The sequence below is a fragment of the Thermobia domestica genome, chromosome 9 (assembly GCF_964235325.1).
Source record: "Thermobia domestica chromosome 9, izTheDome1.hap1.1, whole genome shotgun sequence".
NCBI lineage: Eukaryota > Metazoa > Arthropoda > Insecta > Zygentoma > Lepismatidae > Thermobia > Thermobia domestica.
This window is the reverse complement of record NC_137462.1, coordinates 76057657-76075131: the sequence shown is the minus strand read 5'-3', so window position 1 is coordinate 76075131 and position 17475 is coordinate 76057657. Positions and strand designations below refer to the sequence as shown.

The window sequence follows — 17475 nt, the reverse complement described above, 5'->3', positions numbered from 1 at the left end:
TTCAATCCTTAATAGAAAGCTATAACGATAATGAGAAACTCATTCCAATCCTTAACCGAAATCTATAACAGGAAGGGCGAACACATTTCAATTTTAATCAAAAGCTATGAGGATGACAGTTAACTCACAACTCACTTCAATCTTTAATCAATCTTTAATCAAGAGTGACGAATAAGTTATTTCAATCTTTAATCAAAAGCTATAATGCAGGTAGTTCACTTCAATCTTTAATCAAAAGCTATAACAGTTACACCTTTTGATGGCCATCTTTAATTAAAAGCTTAATGGTTTTAGCTACCTCACTGAATCTTTAATCATATACTATAAAGCAATATTACGAGAATCGAGAACAATTATTAGAGAAAGTTCAAACTACATTCAAAATATTGTACAAACAAACCAATTAATTCATTTCAGATTATACATTAGAAATTAAATAAAAAAGGAACTTAATCATATCCTCTTTCTTCTCTTAGTTTATTTATAGAAGTTATTATTATACATTTCTTCATATAAATATCGATGATTATGTAATAAAACATATTCCTTTTAGAGTGTAATACTGTTGGGTATTTTTCAATCAATGGCTAATTGTCGAAAAGTCCCTTCCATGCCGAAGAGTTCACCCTGTGTCACAGGTTTTCCTGGTCTTAGAGATTCGTTGGCCTTTTTGTCTTCCAAACTGATCAACCAGTCTTTCATGTCAACTGTTAAATATTTCTTCCACTCTCCTGGAATTAAACAATAAATTCAACAGAGCCTGTGCTTCATAGTTTCTAAACAGCTAATGATAAAAAGTGCGTGCATTAGCTCAGTATTTGCAAATGTTTATTTGTTTGTTTGATATTTAACCCTTTATTAGAACCGAAGCAATGTAAGGCGTGACACAACCATTTAAAATCAGATAGGAATTAATTATTTTATACTATGTTCAGAGTAGAAATAAGCTAGTAAAAGCAGTAGTAAAATGGAATATAGCAATTACTATGACGTGAATATATAGGCCGAAGAAAACAATCTAGTCGATATGCAATAACATACACCAAGTGGAATTATCCATTAATTCCTTCTTTTATTGAACTGCAACGGTTCCTTGAATCCTTACACAATATGTTGCATATGGATACCAAGTACTCAATATGTTACTTCTCGTAACATCTGTTTGAAATGTTACAGTAAGATTTCTATCTACATACAAAGCCCATACATCGCTAAGTATGTTATATCCAATAAGCTTATACCATCCAACATCATCTCCCCTTCATCAAATAGTTAACAGATACGTATATTTAACAAATATATATGCGTAGTAACATATTTGAATAACAAGATTTTTCCAAACATTTTTTACTTCTTCCATACAGGAAGAAAACGTAAGTTTCCAGCAAAGATTGAATCCAGATCTCCAGCACTACAATATTATTATTTTTGTTTTTAAGATTTAAAAACGTGTATTTAATTAGTGATTTATAGTGTCAAAATTTATTTTTATAAATGCACTGACTTCTTATGAACCTTCAGTTTTAATGTGAAGATTATTACTAATTAAATTACGGGCACTTATTTATTATTAACATCTATTTTATTTATCACATCAATTACACTGTTCAAGTCAGATTTTCTACTGAAAACATAAGCAATCATATTTGAGTACTTCTAGGCAGCTAATACATGTCACCCTCTTCATAAATGCTGCATACTTCACGCCCCTGTTCTTCTCTCTCATTAGTGATACGTATATTCGTATTGCCCCTTCTACGATTTGAGATGCAGCTTCGACAAATCTTCAATAATAATAATAATAATAATAATAATAATAATAATAATAACAATAATAATAATAATAATAATAATAATAATAATAATAATAATAATAATTATTATTATTATTATTATTATTATTATTATTATTATTATTATAACCAATTTATACACTGAAAATGGAACACCAATTGAGAGAAAATATAGTAGCAACGAAGTTGGCAGGCTGAGTGAGATCTGATGATACAATTAGCAAATGATTAATCTTACCTCTCTATGTGACGCACCGTAACGTGGCAATAACAGAGCATAACACGTGCCGTCAAAAATGCTATAAAATGGCGAAACATCAAGAGGATGAGCTCTTGAATGTACGAAATTCTAGGATATAGGAAGCCACTAGTTTGGACACGATGCAACAGCTCATGAACTGTTGCCGGCGAATTTTTCATAGGTGTAAGACGCATTGTGTTATCATCAACCAGACACATTCAACCGGCCAGAGATCGGAGGAACGCAGCTGCCAAGAAAGTAAAGTCAGAGTCAGGAAATGTAGCACAATGTATGTGTGTGTTTAACATGAGGGTGAGCGTTACCCTGCTGAAATGTAGTATTTGGCAGAGCTCCAGTGAAGAGATTTCAATAAGGTTCAGCACCTCGTCAATGTATCAATGGATGACCATCAATGCGCATGAAGCACAAACAGTGATGGCATTCAATGCCACTGTACACCGCAACATCTGGTTCTGGATTGATGTAGTAATAGAAAACGCAGGCGTCGTACAGATACGAATAAGGCTATCATAATGCTGCAGGCCAAAGGAAGATTCACCGGAAAAGAGAATGTTCTGCAATCCGTCTCTCGATGCGCAATTTTCGCGACAACATTGTAATCCCCCATACCGTTTCTGTGTAGTAAGTCGAAGCATCAGCAGTAAGCTTCATTCCCCGCTCTGCAACACTACGTAGATGTATTCATGGAGGCACTGGGCGCTGTACAACAGCCTTCAGTGCTTGCGTCAATGTGCTGTATGTTTCTGTACAATTCATCAGAGCAATACGCACAAACTCTGTCCTCGTGGCCCATGGTATGGCGTGGTCGTTCGTATTCCGCAGTGTTTTTGTGGAGCACTAGAGTCGATATGCACCGCACTGTGGCTGAATTGCGTCCAATATGAACACCAATATCGCGGAAGGATAACGCGATACGCCACTATTTGCAGGTGGTGAAAGGCCAAACTCTGCTGAAAGGACTGCTGTGTTCGATGATGAGGCATCATTCGACCATATGCACACACCCACGATCACACTAACTTTAATCTACTATCGAAGTATGGCTTTCCGATGGGGCTTCGCTTAATGCCACTGGTTGACATACTCACCGCCTCTACTGTTGTACTAGCAGCTGTTGCTCTAACCAATTGTTTATCCTTCCATGCTCTATGTATTTTACAAGTTAGAACTTCCTACAATGTCTCCTTAGTGTTCTGTTTTTAATGGCTATCTGTTAATTTATTTCTAGCAAGACTTTTAGTGCAGTATTATTCTCTTTTACCAGCTTTGTTCTTAAAGCTCTTTGCTAAGCTTACTCCTCCCCGCTACACATACTTCTAGAATTTAGTGAACAAAGTAGAACGAAGAAGATAAAAATATAGAAAGTAGGGTAGATAGAATCACAAATAAACTAATAACCGTTTCTAAACCATTTCTTACAGACCAGAACTTTTGGTGCGCAGCTTATAGTATCATTGTTGCGTGCCCAAATTCTTACATTGTACAAAGAGTCTTGAAAACAACTATTAGTTCATATAATAGAGTTTCAAAGATACTTGTTACCAAAAAGCCTTACCGAAACCACACCTCTTACTAGCATAAATAATTACTTTGTGTTTCTATATTATTTCATTCAACGCCTCTTTGTTACAACTTTCATATCTTTAACTACTAATGTAGTTTATTTATGTCAATAACTTGCTCCCCGTTAGGTTCTCCTGCGTTTGGGAACTACTGTGTTACACGACAATAGTGCATCAAATAGCTTTCCAGTAGCAGAGAGTTAGCTGAATCGAGCGTAAAATGAATGAGAGGGTGTTAGAAATTTTGAGAGATAAAAGAACAGTTTTATATATTACTAAGAAGAGGAAGAGAAGTTGATTGGGATATTGGCTAAGAAGAAATTTTATCTTAAGAGACGTGCTAAGAGATGTGCAGGAAAGAGAGAGAGAGAGGGGACGGAGATTACAATTAATAGACGACATCAAAACAGAAAAATCATACGTGAAGACGAAGAGGTTAGAGGAAGACCGTTGAGCATGAAAGTTCCTCAGTCGCGGCAAGAGACCTGCCAATAATGGCAGAATACCTATGATGATGATGAGGAGGAGGAGGAGAAGGAGTTAAGCTCATTAAGATATAAAACTGCCCGGCAAAGGTCTCACTCAATAACGTGGACTTTCTCTGGGAACTGAACAGCTGCTTGCAGGAAATTGTTTTCAATAACCAAACCACTATTCCTCGAAGACTTTATCAGCTCCAGAATTGCTGGAATAAATAACTCTGTTTTTCATTGGTATAATTATGTTGATGATACTTGTTTTCGTTTATATTGAAGCCATTCAGATTCGGGGAAAATTATGGTAATTTGGGTTTACGGTTGAAAATCCTACATTAATTTTGAGAGGATTCACTATTTGTAAGTTTGGATTAAATTATTAAGATAAATTATTGATAATACTCGAATTAAACACATATACCTTCACAGAGCTGCTACACTGAAAGTGTGGGGGGAAATGTTTCGAATCCCACGAAATGAATACTATTAGTTCATATGGTTTGGAAAACTGAAGAAGCTGTAATACTTTTCCAGATATTGAGTTTCAGAAACTAGTTTTTTACTATTCATTCACATAAATATTTTTGTTCTTTGGCTCGTTATAAGACATTAAATCACACAAATTATACAAACGAAAACTATGCAAACGGTTTATAATAATTTTAATACATACAATTCTAACTAAATTGAATAATCCTGTGTCGTGATAACATTAAATATATGTTTTGATCCCAGATACTAATACGCTAAAGAAAAGTTAACAAGATAGAGAGATTTATATCTTGCCTACTATCATAAAGAAATATTACAAAATAACAACACCTTATTACCAATGGTTACCATTAGATGTCGATTAAAAATCATCCATTATTAGCAAGATTGTACTCTATAGACTGTGATTAAAGAGAAATATAACACTTGATAATAATGTGTATTAAGGTATCTCTATCAAATTTTATATATAACTAACAGTACAGTTAAGATTAGAAGCTACTATTAAATATTACCACTTAGTTGATCTATGGTTCCTGCACTTCCACCTAACTCTGTCGGTAAACTCTCCCTCTCAACGTATTTGTAAAGTTCTGTGAGATCTTCACCGTACAAATGAATCTGAAGGAAAGAGAATTTTTAAATTTAAATTAGGGAATACATATTATTTCTTTATTTCACTTCATGATACGGAACATATTTCAATATTTCTCTATTATACAACTACTTGTTGGCAGGAAAGCTAGGTATAAAGTAATATGTCTCAAATAGAATCACATTGGTAACGTTCTTCAAGAACTTTCAACAATATCTGCGCTCTTTTAAATTATATTAGGAATGGAAAACACACATACAAGCAATTTTATCCTTTATGTATTTATTTCTTATTTTAAAAACACATATATGTCCATCGAGGCAAACTATTTAATGTTGATAAAACAATGACAAAACTTCTTGCTAAGCTACGAGGGTGAGTCAATAAGTAACTGTAATACTTTTCTTTTTCTTTTCAGGTTGGCTCTACGGCATTTTGTGCTCACTAGACGCTAGATGTGACTGTTAACTTCACCTGTGGTTGGTTGTAGCGTTATCACATCAGTCCTCTTTGCAAAGTACAGATGCCTGCGCTCCTCTCTGTATGCATCAAAGAACAGCGTTCTGTCATCCATTTTTTGTGGTATGAAGGTGTATCCGGAGCGGAAACTCATAAAAGAATCGGAACAATACGAGGACAATGTGTTACAACAGCGAAGTGTTTACCAGTGGATTTAGCAGTTCAAAATTGGTAGAAAGTGCATGAAGGATGAGAAAAGAGCAGGGCGTTCGGCTACAGCAACGACAGATGACATTATTGAACGAGCCTGTGCCTTGATTCTGAATAACAGACAAGTCACTGTTGATGAAGTGGCAACCCATATGCAGAGTAGCCATGGTTCTGCATATGACATTAGAGCTAGTAGTCTACTACTGCCACGTTTGCGTACGTTGGGCGGACGTGCTGAGGCCGCTTGGACTGCTTAATGGATCGGTTCCACCAAATAAAGTATCCGAACTCTATCTTGTACCTTAGTCCTTGTGCAGAAAGTGCACCGTCAAGATTTGTCCCCTAACCTTAACGCCTTAGCGTGTAACTCCGATTCAATGAGAGAGTGGGATACGCCTACTGCGCGGCCAGACCGAAGTCCTGAGTGCCTATCAGTTACCTACCGATGAAGTCAGACTGCTAGTTAGCAGTCCTACCATACTCTGCAGGTATGGCGCCCGAGCGTTCCAAGGCAAGCTTACCTCCCTCACACGCTCGCCGTTACACATATTCCTGGGATTAGCTCCCGCATGGTACCGAATCCCACGGTATGACCACAGCCCGGCAGAGTCCAACCCAATTCCGGGAGCATCAGACATGCCCGGGGGGCTTGTTATATCCCGGCCCTGCCTACCTCTATTGTTCAACTGGGAACCGCCTTGTCATGTAGAGGTACCACGAACACGTCAAGATATTCCCGTATCTCATTCCCAATGGTACTTATTAAGTCACCATTTGAGTTTGGTGCTGGCCCATATCCTACTGAGCTTCTTCCTCTCTTCGGCAAGATCAGAACCGTTGCCCAGATTCGTGGGATTGGCCCCTCCCCCACCTCCGTTCAGTCCAACAGAAGGTAGGAATCCGACCCCCCGGTAGGGTCGTCCAAGCAATACGAGACTTCCTCAAATTACGGTAGAGGTGCACCGTACATTACCAGAGCCAATGACTGATGTAGACCATTTGCTCAAGGCAAACATTGTTATTTGGGAGCCGTGTCTCCCCTGGTAGACCCGCCCAAACAATACGGGGCTCCCTATCTGTTACGTGTTTAGGTACCATGTACACGTTGTAGCGAAGCTACGTGTCCGAAACCCAATGGTACGTGTAGACCACCATTAGAAGAGACACCCACACCCTTTCTTCTGTAGGGCCGTTCAAGCAATACGGAATTACCTCTATTTACGGTAAAGGTACACAGTACATTACCAGACTGTAGACTGTAGACCGATGTAAACTGTCTACCTTTAAAGACAAAGGCTATTTGGGAGTGGTGGCTCCCCTGGTAGGATCGTGGAGACTCTGTACCCAGGAAGGCCAACAAAATCTGGGACGAAGAGTCCCTCACTTCCTCAGCGCTCCTGAAGTACGAGTGTGCGTTATGATACTAGGTATCCCATCTCGGACCCAAGAGCACGCACTACACGCTCTTTGAGGGCAGTACCTACATCATCCTCCCGGTAGGGCGCTGGATCCGCCCACACTTTGGACACAGCAGCTACCCACCTTTTCATACGTCTTGGGGTACGACGTAGGCTTATCTCCCGAACCCAAGGGCACGGCCTAGTTCTCCATTTCATAGAATACCCGAAGGCTCACATCCGCTGTTAGGGGCGGCAGTCAAGACTATCTACCCCGCTGAGAACGTGACGATGTCACACGTACTCTCCCATATCCAATGGCACGAGTTGGACATCAGAGATAGTAGCTTGTTTCCAAGCCCCACTCGAATTAATCTCCCTCTCTGGAACACGGTGGTCACAATGCATGCCACAGGGTCTCAGCCAGCGAGGGTCCTCTCCCCGTTTCTCATCAAGGGCTTGAGACCGGACATGGCGGGGTTAATGTTCTGCATATGACATCATGTATAACAGGCTCAACCTTCACAACGTCTGTGTGAGATAGGTTCTGAAAATATGCGATGAAGAGCACAAGCGAAACCGCCGGCCACACCGCTCAAACTCTTCAGTCACGCTGTTTCGAAGTGTTCTAGCATCTTGCATGTAGTCCCAATCTCGCTCGTTCTACGTTTATAATAAACATTTCAGACACACATTAAACTATTTCTTAAATAAAACCGAAAATATATATTGTTTTTTGTGTCAAGATTTCATATTCGGAAGTTCTAACCGATGTAATAAAAAACAAAACAAAAAAACTTGGAGATATGCTATTTGCACACAGCAATAAAAGAAATACAAATATATAGAAAGATAGTGAAATAATAGTAAACGCTGTGAAATACTGTCTAAAAAATTGCAGTGGTAAAAGTTTAGTTTTAAGTATGGAGCTCAACTTTTGTTTCTTGGTTAAAATGAAATTAGGAAAAAGTTTTTGAAAAGAAAGTTACGATAAAGACGTACACACTTGTGTTAAACATATCGATTAGCTATATACAGATGACATAACTAATCTACAGAAGCATATCCTTCGAATTTTCAAAATCTTTTACAATAAATTCTTGTATTCTAAGAAATCTCTCTATACGAAATAAATCTACGCTATACAGAGTGAGCCAAATGTCCTATTGCCCCTACGTATATGAAATATAAGTGCTAATTTGTATGTGTTTAATTTCTGATAGTGATGTAATTATTGTGCATGTAGGATCTCTCACTGTTGTATTGTTTGTGTCCAGTGTGTTTTGTTGTTTCATTACAGATAATTGGAACCATGGGCACAAACCATCAATACAATGGACGAACGGACTGCAATGAGCACTTGGGCTCATGAACGAAATCACACAAACAAATCAAAGTCGGACATTTAAAGGTATTAAGGCTTCTTCGACCCAAGCCAGACAATATTGCGATAGGAAAAGAAGATTATTGAGACAGGTTACATCAAATACAGACTCTGTTCAAGACAGCCAACAATGAGGGAATAAACCTTTACTACATCTGCTCCAACCATTCAACGAAAGTACTTATCTACTGATATGGTTTTAGCAATATGAAGAACCGGCATATCATTCGATTGCTGTTATAGAATGTCTCAAGGAAGTATTTTCCAAGAGGTGGATTGGCCGTAGTTCATCACAGTTATCACATCTATGATCTGACTTCCCAGAGTTCCTAGTCTATCATCGTGAGATTAGATGAAACAGAAAGTTACCAACAATTGTTACCACTGAACTGACGAACTTATAAAGTAGCCCGTCCAAAATGGATTTAATACGATCACTGCAGCAATACTTCGCAGCGATAGTTTACCGTACTTCGAAGCAAATAATTTTCTGTTATGAAGATAATGGTAAAAACATAAACATTATTGAATAAAGTGTTCTCTATATAGCCTCCTCGGATAATATATACCTTCTGTTATTATACTCTTTTCACTCCAGATTCATGAACAACCATATTTGAAACATACATAACGGACTAATGGGACTTTCGACTCTCTTGTGTGTCGCCTTATCATGACAAAAAGGCTGAACTCTTTGGAATGAAATGAATTTTCAAATATATTTAGCTCATAGCTTAAGCCAGGTTTTCTCCTTTTTTAAAGTGCGTATCCTAAGTGGAAAGAAGAGGGTTCAAAACATTTGTCTAAAATAGAGGATATCACGAGCCCCTCAAGTTTAGGTAGATGAAATTAGACGTATAAGCTTCTCCGTTGAAAAGAAGACAACAAGTTTTCTTCCGTTTTCGAAAATTCCGCTTCTAAAGAGACAATGTCTATAATACAGGGTCACCCAAAAGTAGATATACAGTACCATACTGATCAGGTGATCAGCTCATTACATTTTATATAATTTCTTATTGTTATCCATCAGATTGACTTAGTTTATTTATTATTTGTTCTTAAGGTGTTTTTACTTATATCTGAAGCTCGGAAAAGCCGAAACAAACAAGCCCATAAACTAGAATTTTATATTGATCAATGTAGGAGTATATACCTACTTTTGGACCGTCCTGTATTCTAATTTTTGAATTTTTTTTCTAACGATTTGCATGAAGTTTCGGTGAATCTATTATTTTCGTTTTCAGGAAATAATTTGAATAGTTTTGGCGTTGTAAAAAAGTTATTTATAGACGCAAGACTTTTAGAAACATTTAAGGCCTAGACAACTCTACATAAATCATCTTTCTATAAACTAGTTCAATCTTGGAAACTAGAAAAAAATCCATATATCTTTCAAATATTTTCTCCTCCTTATCTATCTATCTATCTATCTATCTATCTATCTATCTATCTATCTATCTATCTATATATATATATATATATATATATATATATATATATATATATATATAATTCTTTCCGTGCGAAGAAGGTCATTCGGTGAGTTTTCTTGTAAAATTTGAATAAGACGATTCTGTTATTATGTTATCTGATAGACATATACATTTAACATAAAATTTAGTAGAAAATGTTCTCTTTTTTATTGAATTCAACAATAATACAGATATAACTTTTCTACTCCTATAAGTGAAATATTGCATTCTCTGCTACAATTCTAACTAAAATATTGAATGCTTTATATTAGCTGAACTATTTTATGATTTATCTCAAACTCTTTAATTTTAATTTCATATCATAAACTTCATAAAGTGGCCATTTTCTAAATATTATTTTACTATTTCACGATTAGCAAAATTAGAAGAGAATAATGACCATGAAGAAGTTAGTTTCGAGATGAAGATATAATTATGACAAGAAATGATCCATCATAAGAGCTGCCGAACTTAGACTTGCGAATGATTTACGGCCGCCTCGAGGACTTTTGAACCTAGATAATAATTAGGATACTAAAATCCAGTTTTAAGCTTCCAAACCTAACTTTCACTAATATTTTTTTTAAAATGATTGTTTTCAAAATTTTGCTCTTACCTTACCGAACACACAAGCTACATTTTATCTCTATGAGGTATGAAATAGATTTGACTCTTATATTATGATTGGTAATTTGTTAACATGCAAGGTATTTGTCACATTTTTCTTAAGGGAATGTGCAAATAAATCTTCTATTATTATTATTATTATTATTATTATTATTATTATTATTATTATTATTATTATTATTATTATTATTATTATTATTATTATTATTATTATTATTATTAGTTCTACTATTAGTAGGAACAGTGTTGGTCTGTGCCGAAAAATGTTGCATATCCTGAGGAACATTGTAAATGTAATTCTTACTCTCTTATTCTTACTTTCGTTGATTAGTTAATCGATTAATTAGACAAGCTTTTGAACACTTTCTTAAAAGCAGTGCCAAAATAAGTAAATAAATAGACTTACATTCCCTGATTGCTAAATGAATAATGATGTAATAAGTTCAGATGTCAAGTTGTACAAGAATGAAAATCATCTTATAATCATTGACTAGTTTGCTGAGTAGTATTTTTAGAAGAAATAGGCCATTACGCAAATAAATTTTACTATTATTCTCTTGTTTCTGCAATTCGTTTAAAGAGCTTAAAAACTGGCGCCAGAAGAGATAATGACTTTTCATTGAGGACGTTGGCGAGAAGGCTCCTCGTTCCCGCAACGATTATGCCACTAAGCCAAAACATGGAAAGTTATTAGCGAAATATGTATAATACATATGATCTACTCATGTTATGGTCTAGTATATAGTGTACTCATGTTATGGTCTATTTTGAGACATCTAATTTTTCTGTTAGCTTCTGGAAATACTATTATTATTTACATAATAATTTCATCTAAGTATTTTGTTTAAACTAAACTTCTAAATACATACCCGATCCAAAATTTTTTGCTTCAAAAACGGCCTTAACAAACTCAATAACTTTCCAATAAGTGGATGTGCTTTAATAACGTGCACTTGTTTCACCATGTTTGGATATGCGTCCTGAAAGAAATATGTAATTTAGAGAGTACAATTTACCGTATAAAAATTTAGACTCATATACAGAGTACAGTGAATAATGAGATATACAAATAGCCTGTAGTGAACTAAAAGTAAAACTAGTCAAAAAATGTAATTAATTCACAAATGATGTTTACTCGTAAACATAAATTTAAAGACGCTTACCTTGGTTTTGGCGATTTTGATGTCTCTCACTTGATACATAAACCATATGATAATTTTGTAAAATTTACTTTCTTATCAAAAACTAGCTCTGGTATTACGTGAGAACAATTGTAGCTACAATGTTAGAGTATATGCAATCCACTACGTATATGTAGGGTCTTGCAGCTCATGTCTTGTAGAGTATCCCCTAGAACTGATGTCTTGTCTTTTTTCTTAAATTCGTTGATCCCCTTATACATCCCGAATGTTTTTGTTTTTACTATTATCTTCAAGTTCCTTAAGTTAAGCTACAAAAAAAATTGCCTTTCTTTGTTCTAAAGGCTTTGGAAGTTTCCCGTCTGTCATCTACGAGATTTTATGTAGTTATTTCATTCGGATTTTGTAGTCAACGTAATTTTGCCTATTTTCTCTTCTCTGCTAGTTTAATGCATTCCTGGTCAAACCATGGTTTATTCCCACGTATTTTCGCGTGTCCAAATTTTTCTTTTGCTGAAAATTTAATGCTAGCTCTAATTTCAATCCAAGTATCGTCAACACTATTGCATTCCGAATTTTCTAAAACCGAGAATCTATTTGAAACTTCAATCTATTCCTCTCTTACCTAGCTCTCTTCTAAATTCTTTAAATTGAATCTCTCCGCTTTCAGACATTGAATATTTTCTTTATTCAATGATAATCTGTCTTTCTTATTATCGCTGCTACCAGGTACTGATCAGTGTTACAATCAGCTCCTTTAAACGATCGAACATCAATTATGCTAGATTGCCTTCTTCTATCTACTAAAACCTTGATCAACTTGATTATGTGTTTTTTCCGTCTGGTGAGGTCCAAGTGTATCGCAATGTGGGAATTTTGTACTCTTCACTATAAGGTTTTTGGATGTTGCAAAATAAATTAAGCATTATTTATACAAATTTTAATTTCTAAGTGGACGAAATGTCTAACTTCCCCTTCCTACAATCTAAAGTATCTAAACTAACAAGAAATATAAAAATAACAATAAAACATACAATCTGTTAATGTTATATGCAAAGGTGGTGTTTGGATTTTTACCTCTCTTGACCATAATATTAGATGTGAATGAAGAACTACCATATTAAGATATGTTCAAAAGTTCTGAATGATATCAATTTAAGGCCTTGATGAAATTCTGCATGTGCTATTGAATTAATTCAACTTCCTCCATCTTGGAAAAGAAGTAGACAAAACAACACAACTGGGCGATATATTATTTTGAAATTCTATGCGCTAGGCTATATTTTTTTTATGTAAATCCTATGTCAGACTTATCCTGTGTCAGACTTTAATATTTTTACATACAAAAATAAGTTATAATATGTCGAATATCATTGTAAAATGTATTTATAAATACAAGAATCGTTGCAATTCCATCAAACGATAAGAAATATAAAAATAATAATAAAACATGCAATCTGTTAAAAATTACAATAATTTAGAAACTAAAGGAAAGAAATCAGAACATAGCAGATATAATGTAAACAGTAATATAAATAAAAATACAATATAAGTTAAATATGCTGAAGTGAAATAACTAAAAACCTTAAATAATGGTTTAAATATTAAAAATAATACAATACCGTAACTAAAAGAAGGTTAATTCCACTAAATAAAAAAGCTTAGGCTCAAAATCGGTTATTAAAAATGTAGATGATAAACTTGTATTTTACACATTAAATTGTATGTTAAATCTAATTTGTATATGTATTAATATAAAAATATAAGGCAATCAAAAAATAAGATTGGAAAAACAATTAAAATTCCGCTCTGAGAACTAATTTATCAAAACTACTAGTCCTTAATATGCTTTTGTTTTTTACAAGCCGTAAAGCAAACGCATTAGAATAATAGCAAAATTCATTTCTAAATATTCATGTTAATACTTCCAACTTATCATGATTTTATGATATATGCAATTGTAGAATGTTTGATCTTGAAAGGTTTGACACTACTATTACAAGACTAATAGTTTTGAGAAATAGGCTCCTGATATAAATTATTAGTAATCAGGCTTGTACATAAATATTTTAAACTGTAGAAAGAAACTGTCAGGAAGTATATTTTTGAAAAAATATATAAACTAAAATATCATTAAGTAGTTTCAGTAATGTCCATTGAGTTATGGCCACTCCTGCTTAAGGCATGAATTTACGGAGGTACTCATTTCTATTTTTGAGTTGGTAAATAGAGCAATGAAGCATATTATATTAAGAAATGTTTCTTAACATCGTTATAGACATGTAAGCATTGGAGAGCTAGAGATATAGTTATATTTAGTGTCTCTAAATGTGCGTATCTCCCTTGATGACTCTGTTATAAATACGGACTTTTAAAGTTAAATACATATTTTTATGTAATAAATTTTTATCGTTGTGTCAGTTGAAATGTAAAATGATTTGGATTAATTTGGTAAACAGGTTACTCTCATGGATTCAAATCCAATCAAGAAGAACTTGTTTCCTCTGTAGACAATCAAAATATACCAAATTCTATTTGATAATTTGACAATTGTTGTAACGGGAATCGGTTGAATAGTAAAAAAAAAAAAACTAGTTTTGTTTTATTGTTGATTTTGAAAAGGCCAAATTTAAAGACCATTATCAATATAATCAGCTCTTTCGAGACAGACGTGGTACACAAACATACATCCGATCGTTCTATTGATTCCAGGTATAGTATATAACACACCATTTGGACGGAGAGGACAATTGTAGTTTATGAGCCTCATTTATGGTTTTAATTTAAGAAATATGTCATTCAGTACCCACTCATATACTTAGATGGGTGTCAATTTTTTCGGTCTCTGAAGACAGTTAACCGTTCCAAAATGTTTTTTAAAATTCTAATTTGTTGATTATGCTCTGATTTCAGTCATTTTAAAAGTACAAACTGATTATTAAATTTTCTGAATTTTAGAAATTGACTCCTAGTTTAGAAAACGTGAAAAAATGTTTAAATTATTACAAAATACATGCAATACGTTCATTGATATAAAGACATAATTATTAAAGTAAATGAAGCATCTTAACAACATGAGACTTACTGATCAATACGGCGTTGAACCACATTTAGATGTTACTTTTTGGCAGTATTTTGTCCATGAAAGAGAACGAGTTTAACAGACCAAATTTTATATGTTCCTATGCTAACTTACCATGGAAATTTCCGAATTTTAAGAGGTATAACTACACACTCCTCTCGAAATTTTAATGAGGATCGTTAATGTAACCATGTCCTACACTCGTCTATAAATAGTAAACCATCATTAAAGAGATGATAAATGGATCAATAACCTTCCAAATGTATAGTTTTGATAATTTATTTATCATGAAAAGAACAAGATGAATCACCTAAATTTATAGAGACATACAATAATCCAATACTGCCATAACAAATTTTTAAAAAAATGTGAATTTCCAAAATTTAATGGTGAATCGATATACTCCTTGCAAAATTTTAGAGGGGTGCATTAATCTATCCTAGGATATTCTTTGAAAGACAATAGGCCACTACACTTATTCATCACGTAATAAACCTTCATTAAAGAGTATTCTTGAGATCAAAAACCTTCCAAATTTATATTTTTGGCGACTTTATACTTATAAAAGGGAATGAGATGGATCACCCAAGCTTATAGAGATACATACCCGGTCCTATGCCACCATACCAAATTTTAAAATTTGGCAATTACCAAAATTTAAGGGGGTGTATACATCCTGTCAGGGTTTACGTTATTGTATCTCTGTCCTGGACTCCTATACTCATCATAACGTAATAAAACTTAATTAAAGAGTATCCTGAGGTTAGAAACCTCCAAATTTTGAATTGTTGTAATTTTATATTCATAAAAGGGAACGAAATGAACCTCCAAACATCTAGAGGTACATATCCCGTTCTTATACACATTTTCTGGTGGATCAACTTAAACTTTGCCATTGGGGTTATCCTATTCACTCCTGGCCTAGGGACTATGACCCTTGAGCCATTGACCGAGGAGCACAAAAGTTCGGCCAGCTGTCCTAAATACTACTCTCACTGTATGCACACGAAGTTTGTAGCATTCGTGCAGAAAATTTTGCACTTTATCACTGCATGCAAATGTCGGGCTTTTGAGCTCATCTCCTTGGCCTATGAATCGCATGTTTTAGAGCGTTTGCATTAAACATTCGTCATGAAAGTTTGATGGCTTTACAAGCCGGGTAAATTAGAGACGTCAAAAATGCTGTTATTTTACTTTATTATTTATTTAGTTTACTATATTATTAATAAACTCGAACCATTTCTGAGCTATGGATTATATAAGTCATTGTTCATAGGTATTTCGAATGTTTTAGCTCCATTGGCTAAATTCAAACCTTGCAAACTGGAATAATTCCTTCTATTTGAACTCTTTTTATTTTAAAAAATAAAGATTATGTAGGAATTAAATACCATGACTGGCTAAAATGTACCAGAATAATTTAGAACTGGACAGGCTAAACAATTGAATAAAAATATATATGATAGATAATGAATATGGCACTTTGTAGTTACCCTGAGATTATGTTTAGAGGGTTAGAGACAAGATGGTACCAGAGTTGAATGAAGTATTTCGAACTCCAATTTAGTGCGATCATATTATTTAATACAAATCCTATTTTAGATCTTTTTATTATATACTCCTTTCTTATAATGTGCAGACATATCTGGCATCAACATATCTACTACTATTGATTAATTTACTTGTTAAGAGTTTATTACTTAGTGCAGGCAGATTCGGGCATATGCCCTGTATCAGTTTGGTTGCAGTTTGTGCTGTGACCAATGAGTGTTATTTAGTATAAAATAATTTAATATAAATACATCTTTATTTAAACTAGTGCAATAATTACGTGCTACGACTTTAATATTAATCACACTTGTGGCTGAATGATAATAATAAGATAATGTTAAGATTATGACTCTTAGTTTGGGAAGCAACTTCAAAATGGAGTCCATACAAGATCAGAGATTTTAACACCACGATTAATTCTACTTTTAAAACTAATTACTTTTATAATTTGTACAAATTCATATTAAATGTTTTTTTTATTATGTGTAGATCAACCAGTATATATTTTGTGTAGTTATTGACCTTTATTATGAACAATTACGATAATTGCATCCACTACTTTTCAACGCACGTATTCAGATTTATACCTGTGCCACCTTAGTTGTAGTCAATTCTGTAATTGTTATTTGTATTTAATACAATTGAGAGGATTTGGCCTAAGTTGCTGCCTTAATATTAATAATGTACATTATAAACGTTTAGAAGTAAAGAAAAAAGAATAATATGGAAATATAAAATTAAATAAGACAAAATATCCTTTTAAGGGTACTAAAATAATAAGTAAGGATAAGAAAAGAACATAACTAACGTTATGTACTGACTAATAAAGATGTGTAACAAGAAAGGAGACTGAAACAATATTATGATATTATAAAATGAGAGATACGTGAAAATAATGAATATTAAAAATATAATGAGGGAAAATATATATTGGTGTTGTTAATGAGCGTCTACCGAATGAACCTTAGGCTTCA

The 17475-nt window shown here is 34.0% G+C and overlaps 1 protein-coding gene across 2 annotated transcripts in view; it reads right to left on the bottom strand.

Annotated features, from left to right (window-relative positions):
* Nucleotides 1-213: 213 nt before the first annotated feature.
* LOC145694759 (alpha-tocopherol transfer protein-like) overlaps nt 214-17475 on the bottom strand; it is a 32289-nt gene continuing 15027 nt past the window's right edge. For both annotated transcript variants that reach the window (XM_081771372.1, XM_081771371.1), the window contains exons 5-7: nt 11599-11709; nt 5101-5206; nt 214-731 (exon numbers count right to left, since the gene is read on the bottom strand). In XM_081771372.1, the coding sequence (XP_081627498.1) occupies nt 577-731; nt 5101-5206; nt 11599-11709 (372 nt within the window). In that variant the 3' untranslated portion in view covers nt 214-576. The remainder of the gene's footprint in view (nt 732-5100; nt 5207-11598; nt 11710-17475) is intronic.